This window comes from Microplitis demolitor, chromosome 8 (assembly GCF_026212275.2).
Source record: "Microplitis demolitor isolate Queensland-Clemson2020A chromosome 8, iyMicDemo2.1a, whole genome shotgun sequence".
NCBI classification, from domain to species: domain Eukaryota; kingdom Metazoa; phylum Arthropoda; class Insecta; order Hymenoptera; family Braconidae; genus Microplitis; species Microplitis demolitor.
Genome location: NC_068552.1, coordinates 12,294,687 through 12,311,709, shown reverse-complemented (window position 1 = coordinate 12,311,709; position 17,023 = coordinate 12,294,687). Strand labels below are relative to the sequence as shown.

General features: G+C 29.4%; 1 protein-coding gene across 13 annotated transcripts in view; it reads left to right on the top strand.

Moving 5' to 3' along the window:
* Window positions 1–1,339: 1,339 nt before the first annotated feature.
* Window positions 1,340–17,023, top strand: part of LOC103573905 (ankyrin-3) — a 54,162-nt gene continuing 38,478 nt past the window's right edge. For all 13 annotated transcript variants that reach the window (XR_008404100.1, XR_008404099.1, XR_008404098.1 and 10 more), the window contains exons 1-14: window positions 1,340–1,527; window positions 2,854–3,282; window positions 13,078–13,179; window positions 13,287–13,419; window positions 13,534–13,697; window positions 13,820–13,975; window positions 14,047–14,175; window positions 14,338–15,177; window positions 15,253–15,402; window positions 15,496–15,636; window positions 15,730–15,885; window positions 15,961–16,059; window positions 16,316–16,513; window positions 16,594–16,777. Coding sequence is in view for 3 of the 13 variants with exons in the window: in XM_053741069.1 (XP_053597044.1) it covers window positions 3,136–3,282; window positions 13,078–13,179; window positions 13,287–13,419; window positions 13,534–13,697; window positions 13,820–13,975; window positions 14,047–14,175; window positions 14,338–15,177; window positions 15,253–15,402; window positions 15,496–15,636; window positions 15,730–15,885; window positions 15,961–16,059; window positions 16,316–16,513; window positions 16,594–16,777 (2,599 nt within the window). In the remaining 10 variants the exon portion in view is untranslated. The remainder of the gene's footprint in view (window positions 1,528–2,853; window positions 3,283–13,077; window positions 13,180–13,286; window positions 13,420–13,533; window positions 13,698–13,819; window positions 13,976–14,046; window positions 14,176–14,337; window positions 15,178–15,252; window positions 15,403–15,495; window positions 15,637–15,729; window positions 15,886–15,960; window positions 16,060–16,315; window positions 16,514–16,593; window positions 16,778–17,023) is intronic.

Sequence of the window (17,023 nt, the reverse complement as noted above, 5' to 3'; positions counted from 1 at the left end):
CTGAATTCGCAGATATGCGATTATATCAAGTGAAAGTGCAGTAAAAGACAAAACAAACTAGTGCTGTCATCTGTTGTTTTATCTATTATATTATTATTTATGTTTTAAAATAGATGTAGTAAACTGTTAAAGCTGTTTTTCTAGCCAATCAAATGCAAATGATCAGAGATAACTGTCAAATCAAATATAAATTACAACTGTACGCGAGCAAATACGAGTCATAAACATAATTAGATATCTAAATATGTTATAATCATTTCCATTCTTTTGAGTATTTTATTTTTCACAAAAGTAATTTTGTGTTATTTTACATGACTGTGAATATAGCAGACATGAGACAATTTATAAATTTAATAAAATAATGAATTTAAAAAAAACGCGTACTGATTTTTCATTGATCTAATTACGCATTTTTAATTTTTATTATTCTACTTACATTTTATTTATTTATTATAAAATTTAAAAAATTAACACTTGTCAGTTACATTCACATTTATTATTTTGCACCAAAAGTAAATATGAAAGTTTATTTAACACAATAAGTATCCAAGAATGAAATAAAAATAATTTTTATTTTATATTTAAAGTAAATTTTTTTTTTAAATTAACTGACTACTCAATAGTTTGAAAACTTATATTTATAAACTCATAGTTAAATTTAAAAAATGTATTTTTTCTATTACAGATAAATTTTTAAAGAATTAACTAGTTATACCTTATACTTATTTCATTACCAATAAGAATCTATTTATATGCCGAGAAGAAAAATCATATAATAGAGAATTATTATTTAAATTACATGCGAGAATTAAAATGTCTATTATTACAACTACACGCTTTTTAAATATTCTTAATCCATAATTTTTTAACCTACATAAAAATGTTTAAAAACAATAATCTGAAAAATCTTTAAGTATAATACTTTATTATATTATGAACTATAATACGTGACATCCTTAATAAAATTTCAACTTCAAAGTGAATTTATTTTTAGTAAATGAAAATGATATTTATTATAGGCAATAGTGTTAATTTTAACAATGATATAATATGTACATTTGTCAATTTTATTATTATTTTTTTTTATAATGTACACAAAATAGCTCATCAATTATTAACAATTATGGAAGCTGTTATTTTAGAAAAAATATTTTTTATTTAAGATTGTACCGCCAAAAGTTTATTATTTTACATAAAAATAAAAAATAAATAATAATTACAATAATAATAATAATTTAAAGTAGAAGAAGATAGAAATAGAACTAAACCCCAAGAGGCGCTGTAGTCGCAGAATGTTGGGAATTGGAAATCCGATGAAAACGGTCTAGAGCTGCGGGGAGGCACGACGGCATGAGGCAGTCGCTCGCCGACAACCAGAGAGAAAAAATATCGGAGAGCGACATTAGTATCGAATAAAAATAAAAGTAACGAATAACGGAAAAAAATAAAAAAGAAAGTGGATGCAGTGAAAGATGCGTGTGTTTTGACAGTGGCTCCAAATTAAAAACAACAAGTGTTTAAAAAAGGGTTAATATAATATTACTGTTATTCACTATTTATCCTTCTATACATATATGGATTTTATATAAAAAGGAGTTAGTGTCGGAGGGGCAATCTTTATTACCCTGTTGCCCGGGTAGTTTTATTTCATCTATTCGAACTGGGGCACGACGCTCAATAAATTTACCGTCTCATACATTGTATTTGAATATAATTGGTAATATTGTGAATATTTTTAAGTGATGAAAAATTTTTTTTCGGTATATTTGAGCTAGTTTTCTTATACTCCTCGGGGAAAGAGGGACCGAGAGAGTTGAGGACGAATCCAAAATCGATCCGTAGGTGCGCGATTGTTGTCTTGATCCGGTATTACGGTTCGGTTATTTTTTTTATACTCTTCTCTTTTACAATTATTAACTGATTATTGTGCAGACCGGAAATGTTTAATAGATTTTGTAATTAGTTAAATTACACTCACCAAATACTTTCATATTTTTTTTCAGAGTTATTGGATTTTTGTTATTCATCAATCATTCATCCAATACATTTTTCACAGTAAATTTTTATGGTTTTATTTGTTTATTTTTAATAAACACATGTAGCTTCTATCGTGATACTGTAGTTCTAAATTTATCGATCATTTTAATAATATACATATAATAAAAGTGGTGTAGAAGTATCGGTTATAACACGGGCGCGGTTTCTCTCTTCTTTTTACTCCTGCGTTGTTTTATTCACTCAAGGCTTCTCATCCGCGAATTTATTTCGAGCGAAGCTTCATTTTTACAACGTTTAAAATTCCAATCGACTACGTAATACATATGTATAAAATTTATTTCACTCTCTTATATTACTCCATATGACATTTAATATTTAGATTTTTCTAAGCTACTGAACATACGGTACTTTTTTAATTTAAAGAAAAAAAAATATATATCGAAAGACGCATGAGAAAATCCAGCACAATATTATATTTTACTGAATAGAAGGAAAATGCTTTCTTGTCATTGGCTTTGGAGCCATAAATTTTGTCCCCCTTGTGTGTTGCTTTCTACATAACACCATCACTGCAGTGTGTTTTAAAACATCTCCCCTCTGACCTAACGTATTTTTCGGTTTCGTTTCAAAGGGGACTAATAGGGTAAAACCTATACATGTTTAACATGGCCTTGAATTTAATTTAATTAGAAAAGAAAAATAAATAAATAAACTGGTCCATCACATAATATCTTCTTTAAATTTGCATAATTAAAATTTATATCTAATCTATATTAATCTCAGTTAATTATTATTATATACCATTCATATTATACATATTTATAGCTATCATCAATATAAAAATTAATTTTACAGGTAACGGAACCTCTTAAGGATCGGCGAGTGAAGATACAGTGATTAGATAAAAAATAAATTAATAAACAGACGACAGTGAAGATATTGTATTTGACAATAAATTTATTTATTTTTTTTTATTATTTATTTGTGAATGAGAAAAAGAAAACAAGAAATTGATAGTAATAGTAAATTGAACAAGAACCCGGGACTCTGAGAAAGAACAAAGTGTATTGTGCTGGAGGCTTTTATTAAGTGTACGCAGGGGGTCCTCCCGGGGGTAGTTAAAAATAAGGTCGCAGAATGACGGGTGTCGAAGAAGGAAAAGGCGGGGGTGGAGACAACGACGTTAGCGCCACCGATAAAGTCGTTCAGCAAAATGGAGCTCCAGAAAAAGCCCCTGTAGTTACGGGAACTAACATGGAAACTCTCCCGCGTCCTGGAAAACAGGTGAGTCTCACTCTATCATATATTCATATACATATATATGTATATTTAAATACTCAACACTATACTTTTTTACATTGTAGGAAAAAAAAAATAATAATTATTAGTATGATTAATATGTTTATCACTCGGTACACTGACGATGTTATTGAGATATTCGAATTTAAAAATATTTTAATGATTCCCAGCTGTTAAAAAAATGTAAGATAAATGTAAATAGGTATGTTTAGTAAGTGTCATGAGCACGAAATAATTACGTCAGGATCTTTATGTATGAGTGTGCGTGTGTATGATGCTTAAAGACGAGCGTGCGTATTAATATTTATCGTACGCATGACAAAACTAAGCAGCTGTCGTTCTCACGATATGAGTATATATACATAGTAGTAGAATAGCGTATAATACAGAATATATGAGAGAGGAACCCCTGCGAGTTAAAGTAAGAGAATAAGTAATAAAGAAAACCCGCTTCAGTTTACCTTTGTAAATTGCATCCGTTATTAGCCTAGGTCTTGGATTATTTTTAATATTTTTTTTTCTTTTCACAATCAAGTTATCTTAAATTATTTTAATTCAGTAAAGTGGTCTTTTTTTATTATTTGTACATAAATAAGTATATAGATAATTGAAGATCTAATGATATAATAACGAAAAGAAAAAAAAAAATTAAGAGATAAAAGGAAAAATATATATCACGGAATAAAGGATGAAATTGATGACTCAAGTGATGACGAGATTCGTTTATCATCACGCTAGGTATATTTATTCATTCTACTTGATTATGATTTTACTCTTATTTCGTTGTTCCTTTTACTCAGAAAATTGCCGACGACATTTTTGTGTGATTATCTCAACACGTACACATGCACACTCAAGGAATAATTTTCGGTTTACTGCACTGTGACCATCATATATGAGTATTTCGTATTTTTCATCTCGACCCTCGTTTTTCGTTTTATTTTTTCAAGAGCATTAGTATGTATATGTATGTATAAATGTGTATATGGTGCTTGAGCCACCCTCACTCTTGAGAACTTAAACGGTTGAGCATCGAGTGTTTAAAAAATTTCTTAATTTAGTAGATCGTAAGAGTCATATCTTTCCATCTACCGTCTTTTTCACTTCGTCAATTAAATAATTTAAAAACGAAAATTTTTTCTTTTAGATAGACCAAGATTTACGTATATTGAGGAAGTTGTAAATCAGTATTGTAATAGACTTGGTTAACTTATCTATCAATCTATCATGGTCATTATCGATTTCAGTGTTAGTGTATGCATTATAGGTTTTAGGCAAGGTCAATGCTCTCCAGACTCGGACCGCCGCTTCACATCATTTCTTTTGCCTTCACTTTAACTCGTCTTAGAAAAGATTCAATGTATCCCCGTGTAGTACAAAGACAGAGCCCCTCATTTATTCCACATCGCATGCGTGCAATAAGGTCGTTGAACTTCACCACTTATTATTTTCCCTCTCAGACTGTACCTACTAGTCAACATCTACGAGATGGTGAAAAAGAAAGTCCAGACTTAAAAAAAAAAACAAAAAAGTGTTCTTTGAAGTAAACAGAAGCAGTAAAAGCCCATGAAATCGGACAAAGACTGCGTTTACATTAAAGTTAAGTCTACAACTTTTTGCCACTAGAATGAACTAGCTTCATCATCCCCTCGTTTAAAATATCACCCTTCAGATTTGAAGGATGGAAAAAATTACTTCAAGTGTCCTTTTCACTGCCATATACTTGGAATTATCGTATTTTCTATTCTACTAATATATATGTATACATATATACATTTATGAAATCTATAGTTAATGGTTTGCAGGTAAAAGTACAAAGAAACTTTACCCTCACTTTATTTCCGCACGCTTTGAACAGAGTAACAACGACCCCAAAACTCGAGGGGGATATTTATGTTTGGGGTTGGCGTGGCTGATTGTTTCTAAGAGGTATAGATATCATGTGATTCTTATGTTCGTAAAAGCGAATATTGACTGTACAAAGGGATATGAATCCGAATATAGTACAGTAGACAAACATTGTGAGTCTTCCCTTGACGTTCACGCGATGCGAAACTGATATCTATTGGTGACATTCGAGATGACTGGAAAGGAAAATTGGTTTCACTTTCGCTTTTATATTACTACTATTGCAACATTGATTTAACTTATTTTAATACTCCTAACATATATTTTTTTAATTTTTTAATTAAAATCATTTTTTTTAATATCTTAATCAAAACCATATTTTGTTTTTTATAAATTTTGAAAGCATACATATTTCATCACGTGTTTATTTAAACAGATTAATATCACATTATCTTATCTGAAATTAATTAAAACAAAAATTCATTTTAATATTATTCATAGCGTACTCCGTTAGTATAGACCTAATTTATAGAATAGGATTTTCAACGCTACAATAATCGTATTCAATTAAGAACGAGTTACTTCTTAGTTTTTACAAGATTATATATATTATTCAATATTGTCACGGCCGGATTTTTTTTCCATAAATTGAATTTTTTTTTTTTTAATTCGTTATTTATGTTGAATATATTTTGAATACCGAATAAACATCTGTATATTTTTTGTTAAAATAATAAGTTACGTTTTTGATGGAACGGTTTTGCTGACTTTAAAATGATTCACCATCTATAAAATCATTGTAATATTGTAAGTAATCGCGGTCGCATTGATAAACCCTCGTTGTGACGATCGAGGTTGATCAACAATTTATTGCATAAGAAACTTCAATGGCAATCAAATATTCTTTTCGCTGCGTGTAGAAAATAAATTCTCTACGTACTGGACATGCAGACAATATCGATCTGTATACACTATTGAGTATTGAGGTTGGCGTACTTTGTTAAATAAAAATCCTTTTTAATAAAATCTCCGTTGTTTTACTCTTTATCACAATTTACTTTTACCACTATACACAAAAATAATTTATTATTTTTCAATTAAATTTATTTTGTTTTATTGTAAGCTCATATTTTTCGGAAATAAAAAAAAGATAATGTGAGAATAAAAAATATAATAACTATATAATTTAGCCTTTTGTTTTGTTTTATATATTGTTTATAGTTTATATTAGAAATTCAGGGTGGATGGAAATATAAAAAAAACATTAAATATAATAATTTGAAAAACCGGATTACTACGATTGTCTGGTCATTATAAATATTATGATGGGAAAAAAAAATATTCGGGTCTTGAGAAGAAAGGCCCACGTCATTATTTTATCTTCTGTAGTATCTCTTCACAATAGTAAATAACAACTTTCATCCACAACATTAATTAAAATGAATGATTTATTATTTTAAGTAAAAAAAAAAATGAATATAAGTATATATATATATTTAAATAATTATTTTTTCGGTCAGATTGTTTTCATTGGTCGATTAATAGGTTACTTGACCTACTTTTAAACTTTTCCGTTTGTCCGCTCTTCAAATTTTCCTGTGTATGTTCTCTTAGCTGACTCAATTTAACAAATTTCTATAGCAAACCTTCGATTTATTAAATTTTTAAATTCATTATATTTGTTTTTTCTTTCGTACGATTTAATTTAAATGAAAATTAATATAAGCTAATAAATTCATTTATTTGAACAAAAGGTATTATCATTATATAAATTTTAATTAAACTTAAAGCTTAGCCGTTAAAGATAAAGTTTTACTTTGCTATAAAATCAATTGATTTTAAAATGGAGTAATAATTAAATTGTTTAATACAATTAAAATAGCCGCCGCCCTATAGTACAATGTGATGTCGATAATGACATTGCTACAGCAAGTTAGTATGGTAGGGTGAGAAAAGTTTCCCATATTCCGACATGAAAAGAATGAAAATCATACGAATAGAAGTTAGTAGTAGAAAATAGATATATGGGTAGTCAGTGGATGAAAAGGGTAGAAGAGTAGAGCTTGCAGTATACTAGCGTTCATCAGTTGCCGCGTTGATATCGACCGATGGGTTGTGCCTCCATCTTGTTTGCCCCACTTTGGGTGGCGCACCTTTTATAACAATACTGATATGGCTACAGCTACATATGACTAGTATAGTACTTACTACCACGCAACGCGTGCCTTTTTTAGTAAAAAAAAAAAAAAAAAAAATAATAATAATAAAAGTCAGAGTTCATAATATCTTTTACGTATACGTGTATCTCATGTTGCTAAAGCATACATTAACATAATGGGTCCATAATAAGGAAGAAAAACGTAGACAAGAGACTATGTAATGATGTAATATTTAACTTTGTTTTAAATAAATATGTATTGTTCTGAATTTCCTTTTTGTTTTACATATTTCTTATTTAGCGTCGGTATGCGATAATAAAAAGGAAATAGGTTTTTTTTGTATTTTAATATATAATTGCTATGATAATATGAGCGATAGCAGGTGTACTGCAGCAGTAGTATTGATGGTTCTACATTACAAAATTTTTTTTTTTATATTATTCACAAGCATTGATATTTAAAAATAAGTTTGTAAAGTAAAAAGTAAATTTAAAAATGAAATTCATTTTAATGGTTATTTATGTCATATACTATTGATTTAAATTTAAAAGTAGTAAATAACTTTTAAAACTATCAGTACATAAATAACATTTGTAGTGATCAACAATCACAAATATTGAAGAAAAAAAAATATTTTCGTGTATTTATATTATTATTATAACTATTTGTTTTTAATAGTTAAGTAGTATCTAAATTATGCTGTATAATGTTATTTTTTGAAAATATTATAACATATTGGTTAAATATTTAAACGAAATATTATTTTTGTAATGTTAAAATGTATCAATAATTTTATAGATTAAAAAAATATATACCTATTACAGTCGAGTCGCGTTATAAGTCCTATTAGTGTCTCTCTCATATTAACGGGAGTCTGGTTAAAAGAAAAAGATACAAACCGGACTTATAACGCGACTCGACTGTATTTAGTGAACAAAAATTAATAAAATTAGATTAGAGTGCAGAGTTACAGTTATGTTAAGTAAATTGAAGAATAGAATTATTGTTGGAGTACAGTATAATTTAGACCCTTCTTTATTGTATCTATTAGAAAATCGTCTTTCATTGGGTCTTTACTGCATTGAATTGCACTTAACTCATTAAATGAAGGCGTGCGCACAATTTTGTCCCTTTGTATAATTCTTTTAGAATTACTTACCTTATTCCTCTCTCTTTCTCTCTGCTTTTACCTTTATATACTCCACTCACTATTACTATTATATTGCATATCAGCCACAATACACTTGACCTAATGTGAAACAATGACTTCGATTATATTTGTTGGGTGCGAGGCCGAATAGTGACTTAGAATCTGACCTAATGACCTAAAGACCATCAAACTGTAGCAATATAAATTTTTAAATTTAGCTGGGAATAAAAAAAATTTGCTTTCTCTTAATAAAAATTACTCCTATTTAAAATAATACGTCCGCTATGTGATTTTAAATTTTAGAAAAGTAAAATAATAGTTGACTTGGTATGTCAAGTATCACAGATCATAATGAAAAGAATTGTAAGTTTAACTTACTTTATTTTTCTACTTTTATTTCTTCTTATATTAGTTCGACGTGCGAACGTGTCGTCGACATGGTTCGCTGCTCTGGCCACGCTTCAAGACCGATCTGACTCTTCTTTCTTTTTGTTCCCTTCTATTACTATTCTTGTGTTCTTACCTTCTATTTTATTATTTTTTTTAGTTTTTTCGTGCTCTTTATACTTCACATTCACTTCATACCCTGTACACACTATTATATAGTTGGGCCATTCTTTTCGATGTGTCGAGCAGTCAATGAACTCACAGCTTTGCAAGTTAGATTCCCAGGTGACCCTGAAAGCGCAAACGAACGATCTAATGTAAGTTCATCGTGATACCACCTCGCATATCCATTATAATTATAAATTAATTTATAATTACACTTATTGTAAATAAAAATAATGAATTTTATGTAATTAAAGTAGTGACAATAATAATTAAAGTAATTTAGTTTTTTTTTCTGCAATAATGTTTGTCTCAGTAATAAAGTAAAATTAAAATAATCACAAAAGGATCTAGTGTACGCACGTGATCTTGGTCAAGGCCAATTTTTACAATTGTCGCTTATTTACGAGAGATGCCGTCATACATTAAATGTATTATGCATGATTCATATTAGTACACTCTGCTTTAATTCATAATAGTAAATATCTAAGAATTGATTATGACCCTTTAAATTATATCTTACTTACAACTGTCAAACTAAATTTAAGTATATACAATTTTGTAATTTAGAGAAATTCTTTAAACATTATTTCTACTTTTTGTATCAATATAATTATGATATTAACTGTTAAAATTTATTAGACATTAACATTCTATTTTTTATAGTCGTAATCTGAATAAAGACGTATTTTAAATATTAAAAAAAATATTGAATTCTCTTTTTTACTTATTAAAATTTATGACATTGATTTCAAAGAAGGTTTGAGAAAACTCTTTAACGGTTGAGATATGATACTCATAAATACTCATGCTTCTAAATAAGTTTAAAAATAATTAACTTTTATTGGATGTAGAAAGATTTTATTATGTTAAATAATTATCAATTTTTAAGTATTGAAAAGTATTAAAAACTAGTCAATTATAAGCATAGCGTCATTGTCAAGAGCATGAATTGACACTTTGTTCCTTCTTGTCTCATTTATAGTCGTGCTAAATGATTCTTCCGGCTAGTATGATTACGATGGCGACTAAGTTAAAAGGTCAAGTGGGTCATGGCAATATCCAGGACTGTGATTTGTATAATCTCCACCAGTAAAATCCCATCTCCCTATGATGTGATCCACCAGAGTCACCAGTAATTGGTCTACACCACATTCATCAACACTCTTATTATTCAAATAATAAATACATATATATTTTCATTATCACCGTAAGCTAAGTGCTTCCATTCTATTTATCTGACACTTTTTTACATCCGTTCTTTATTAAAAAATTTATGATTTAGATTGATCAATTGTAGCTTATAAAAATTATTTCTTAATTTATTTTCTGAAAATTGTCTTTTTTTTATTTCATTATTGTTCCTAAAATTTTTTATTAATGTCGTTGAATAAATACATATATAAGTTGACAACCTATATTGCTATATCTTGTTTCATTGCAAAATAAATAAAAAAATAATCATATTTTATACTTAATTCGAAGAAAAATTCCGTGGGTAGACGATGAAAAGTAATCATTTAAATTGCCAATACCTGAAGGTTATTTTTATTTATTAATGAAAAAAACAACAATTGTAAAAAATGAAAAAAATTGCGTCATGTAAAGTAATTTAGCGTCTGGTAAAATTGTCATTAATAACATTTTTTTCAATAAAAGAATAAACGTTTCATTAATAACATTAAATAATGTATTGGTAAATAAAGTATTTCCTTCATAATCAAATCAACTGTGAATGTTTTTTTAAAATTTTTTAATTTTTATTTATGTATAGTGACAGAGGAATGAAAGAGTTAAAATAAACTATCACGTGGGCTGAAAAAAAAAAAATAAAAAAATACGTGCGTTGAGTTGGAGTAAAGTCAGTTTAAGTGTATATAAGCAAAAGTACACAACACGTGTTCAACAGATTAAAAAGTATCGAGGATGCATTTATACAATACGGCTCAGCTTTCTTGAGAACGAGATAATATATTTTATCACACGAAATCTAATATTAATTTAAATAACTATTCGTTATAGTTAAAATGTAAAGAAAAATTTTATTTTATATTTTTTAATCGAGTTTAATTTATATCCTTATTAATAAATTTTTAAATTTAAATTGAGTCTATTTGTAAAAGAACTTTGTTCGAAAGACATCACCTTCTTGTTTTTCTTCTCTCATCGTGTTTAGTTTAAAATAGATCTACTCATCTATTTATGCTACTATCAAGCATAACAAAAAGTATAAAAATATTCGCGTACGTCTGTATTCATCAAAAATACTTTCAAAGGAGTAAAAATACAGAGTTACCCTGGTAATCGATAAATGCAAAAAAAAAAAAAAAAAAAAAAAATGTATCAATTTCCCTTGTTTTCACTTTAATAATACGTTATTTTCTACTCTTTTACCGTGTCTGTCACATTAAATAAAATCGTGCAAGAGGTAGTATTGTGTACGAAATATAAAAAAAAGAAAGTGAAATGTATTCAAAACGAGAAAACAAAACAAAAATACACATTTACAGCTTATATGTAGTAACGGAGTTCCCTCACCCTTTGACGTCATGTAGTAGACTTGTTGGCGCCCGACGAGGCCGCAACACGGCGTCTGTATTCCACCCTATACCCGTTTTTCGATCTCCTACACCCTCATATTGCAATTACTCTATGCACCACTCACTATTTATTTTGAGCATTTAAACATTTTTTATCTCTGCCCTAACGTAAATTTAATTGATGAAAATTATAATTACTATTAATAATAATTAATGACAAAGTCAGTTCCAAAGCTTATATTTATAATTATCATATTTATTAATAAGTCTGATGTGGATAATAATATATATGATTTCCACGCTGATAGTCCTTGATATCATATTTAGCTGCACAATTCTTGGTCAACTGGTTGTAACGTCATTTTAACACTCAAAGCCGCGATGATGATCCAATCGTTACGTCATGTGGTATTTATTTTATTTAATTACGTGAATGATATTATTCAAGTACACAAAATAAATTAAATAACAACAGTGATAATATGTTGTAAGAATACATCTAGTAATAAATTCTATCAAATATTGTATGAGATTTTATTTTTTATTTTCTTATGATAAAGTTTATCGAGATTATGAATGAATAGAAAGAAAAAAAAAAGGAGATAAAACTCAACAGTTTAGATTTATCAAATATTTAAACAAGTATTATAGACCTTTATCGTGACAGTTGCCACGTGCCTTAAACTTAAAGGTTTTTATTAGCTTACATAAATAAAATTTTCTCAGTATCATTGAAAATTATTTTTAATGATTATTTAATTGTTAAAAGTTAAGATAAAATATTGTTATGAATTAATGTAATGTATGATGTAATGAATGCCTAGTAATGATAGCAAGTTATTTAACATTTATACACGTTAGATATGGTCAATGTATCTTGGCCAACTTAGCAAGTTAAAATATAAGGCAAAATTTATTGGTGATATCTAAAGACTCTCCTTGAACCACTTAACAGTTAAGGTATTGCTATAAAGTATTTGATTGCGAATATCCAACAACAAGCCTCAGGCTTAAATTTTATTCGCTGTTATTCCTGCTGCTGTTATTACTACTACTACTACTAGTACACTACTTTAACTCTTATTTTTTATTGTTTTTTTTTTATTTTTTTTTATTTGACAGTCCAACTGTCACTCTTTTTGAAGTCCTCAAGTCGTACTATATAACTCGTAGAGTACAGAGTACAGATGAGACAAAATGAGAAAGCAACTATCTTACCGCTGGCAATAAGTGGATATTTGTCAAGTTTGTGTGTATCTTCCTTAACTTACTCGCTTGTCGGGTTTAAAAATAGAGATTACGTCGTGGGTTACTCGAACAAGCCGGTTACGGCAGGCCTGGTTACAGCATGTTGTATATTCCGTGCAATCGTTAAACCAAATAAAAATCAAAGAATCTAAACAAACACATGTCATTATAAAACATTTATTCAATAAATAAACTTGTTTTCAATATGTACATATAATTTTCATTAACTAGTTTTGACTAAAATGGTATTTATAACTTTGGAATTTTTTTTTTTTTAATTTCATAGAGTGATCCAAGTACCGCATTCTTACGTGCTGCACGAGCTGGACAATTGGAGAAAGTTTTAGAATTTTTAGAATCGGGAGTTGACATTAATGCCTCAAATGCTGTAAGTATTTAAATTATCTTAATTTCATCTTATATTTTAAAATTTATTGCTCCTTTAATATTTGAATTATTAAATAATAATTATTTTTAAATTGATTGTAATTGCAGAATGGATTAAATGCTTTGCATTTAGCGGCCAAGGACGGTCATTCGGAGATTGTACGTGAATTATTGGCGCGCGGTGCAATTGTAGATGCGGCTACAAAAAAGGGGAATACAGCTTTACACATTGCTTCACTTGGTAAATATTTTTTTATTAACTTTTGATTATATATATTTTCTTAATGTTGATGTTAACGAAAAATAATAATAGAAATACTTTACAAATATTATTATTCAATAATCACTTTTTTAGCCGGTCAAGAGGAAGTAGTGCAATTACTTGTTCAACGAGAAGCTTCTGTAAACGCACAATCACAAAATGGTTTTACTCCATTGTATATGGCAGCCCAGGAAAATCACGACTCTGTTGTTAAATTTTTACTCAGTAAAGGAGCTAATCAGACCCTTGCGACGGAGGTAAATATAAATAAATCCAGTTGCGGACCAAATACTATTAAATTTTAAATTTAATAGTATTATAAAACAAAGTTCACAGTTCAGCAGCTCATACATTTGTGATTTTATCTTTACTATTTTAGGATGGTTTTACACCATTGGCTGTTGCGATGCAGCAGGGACACGACAAGGTCGTTGCAGTACTCTTGGAGAACGACACGCGAGGTAAAGTGCGGTTGCCCGCCCTTCACATTGCAGCTAAAAAGGATGACTGTAAAGCTGCTGCTCTGCTTCTTCAAGTAAAAAAATATTTCATACTTGATTATTATGTTCATAAAACACCTATAAAAATTTATAATCTATATTTTAGAACGATCATAATCCTGACGTTACATCGAAAAGTGGTTTTACACCACTTCACATTGCTGCCCATTATGGCAACGATCGAATCGCCTCTTTGCTTTATGATAAAGGAGCTGACGTCAATTTTGCTGCCAAAGTATGATTTTTATTTCTTGTATCTCTTTCATTATTAAAATATTAAACTTTTATAACGTTAAAAGTGTATAAAAGCTTGCAAAAATGATGTGACCAAAGAGAATAATTTTATGATATAATAGTAAACTTTAATGTATGTACTTATTTTTATGTTTTATTTTAGCACAATATAACGCCTATGCATGTTGCCGCAAAATGGGGCAAAATAAAAATGGTAAATTTATTAATGAGCAAAGGAGCGAATATTGCAGCGAAAACACGCGACGGTTTAACGCCACTTCATTGTGCCGCCCGTGCTGGTCATCATGAAGTCGTAGACATTTTAATTGAAAAAGGAGCACCAATTGGTTCTAAAACAAAAAATGGCCTGGCACCACTTCACATGGCGTCTCAGGGTGATCATGTGGATGCTGCACGTATATTACTTTATCATCGGGCTCCAGTCGATGAGGTTACAGTTGATTATCTCACAGCACTTCACGTGGCGGCTCACTGTGGTCATGTTCGTGTAGCAAAGCTTTTACTGGATCGTAATGCCGATCCAAATGCTCGTGCATTAAACGGTTTTACGCCTTTACACATTGCCTGCAAAAAAAATCGAATCAAGGTTGTGGAATTATTATTGAAGCACAAGGCCAGTATTGAAGCCACCACAGAATCAGGCCTTACACCTCTGCATGTCGCCAGTTTTATGGGATGTATGAATATTGTGATATATTTATTGCAAAACGAAGCTAGTCCAGACATACCGACCGTGAGAGGTGAAACGCCACTTCATCTAGCTGCACGAGCGAATCAAACTGATATTATCAGGATATTATTGAGAAATGGCGCTCAGGTTGACGCCCGAGCGAGAGAAGAGCAGACACCACTTCATGTTGCTTCTCGTCTCGGTAATGTTGATATTGTTATGCTTTTACTTCAACACGGAGCTGGAGTTGATGCAACTACGAAAGATTTATATACACCTCTTCATATTGCCGCTAAAGAAGGCCAAGAAGAGGTAAATTTTCATCCAAACAAATTTTTAAATTTATTAAAATTAATTATAAACATCATATTATTATTTAATTTTTAGGTTGCATCTGTTTTATTAGAAAACGGAGCTTCGCTTACTGCTACAACTAAGAAAGGCTTTACTCCACTTCATCTTGCTGCCAAGTATGGTAACATGAATGTTGCAAGATTGTTATTACAGAAAAATGCACCAGTTGATGCGCAGGGAAAGGTAATTCAATTTTTTATACCACTAATAATAATAATAATAATAATATTTGTTCTGATGGTTATTCAACAAAATAATTAAATTTTTTAATATCAGAATGGTGTTACCCCTCTTCATGTGGCCTCTCATTATGATCATCAGAACGTTGCCCTTTTATTACTTGAACAGGGCGCGTCACCTCACGCTATGGCTAAGAATGGACACACACCACTTCATATTGCGGCTCGAAAAAATCAAGTAATTAAAAAATTAAAATAACAATTAATTTTTGTAGCTATTATTTAAATATTAAAATTACAAATTTTCGTTAATAATTTAATATTTTTTTAGATGGATATTGCAACGACTTTACTGGAATACGGAGCTAAAGCAAATGCAGAATCAAAAGCTGGTTTTACACCACTTCACCTCGGTGCTCAAGAGGGCCATACAGACATGTCAACGTTATTAATTGAACATAAAGCAGATACGAATCATAAAGCAAAGGTAACATCTTTTATTCATTACTTTCTTTTTTATTGTTTAAATTATCATTAATGAATATATTTCAATTTTATATAGAATGGACTCACACCGCTTCATTTATGCGCACAAGAAGACAAGACTAATGTAGCAACAATCCTCGTGAAAAATGGTGCCGAAGTTGATGCTAAAACCAAGGTAATTTATCACTGTAATTAACTTTCTCAAAATATTTATTCATTATGTATACGTATAAAAATTATTTTTAAATACTTAAACAAATTAACACGGCATCCATAAACAATAGTAATTGTCCTTGAAGCTATGCCTTTGTTGACAGAATACTTATTGTATTTCAAATATATATTAGTCACAATTTTACTTTCCCCCTTTGAATAAGCATCTTCTCCGAGAGAGTGAACATTTTTTTTCTAATTTCATTTTGTCCAATTAGGCTGGATATACACCCCTACACGTGGCAGCTCACTTTGGTCAAGCAGCAATGGTACGTTTCCTACTGAGAGCTGGCGCAGCAGTCGATAGCAGTACTGGAGCTGGTTACACCCCATTGCATCAGGCCGCACAGCAGGGTCACACGCTTGTCATTAATTTACTACTCGAAAGTAAAGCCAAACCTAATGCAGTTACTAATGTAAGTTTAATCTTTGAAATCATTAATTTGAATAAATCAAAGTCTATAATGTTTTTATTTACACTTTTTTTTTTCTTTAGAATGGACAAACGGCTTTAGCAATCGCACAAAAACTTGGTTATATTAGTGTTGTTGAAACGCTCAAAGTTGTAACAGAAACAATTATTACAACGACACATACGACCACAATTGAAGAAAAATACAGAGTTCAAGCACCAGAGTCTATGCAGGAAACGTTTATGAGTGATAGTGAAGACGAAGGTGGTAAGTACATATTTAATTCAATTCAAATTCAATTTAAATCTTACTTACCTATTCAAAGTTATAATGATTTATCTTATCTCTATACATAAAATAATACTTGTAAATTGTGTAAAAATTTTTCAAGCATGGATTTTCATTTATGTATAAAGTTAGATATTCAAAAACTTAACTTTAAAATTGGATATTAATTGAATTATCTAATATTCAATGGTGTCAAAAATTTGTACTAATTGCACGAAATAATTG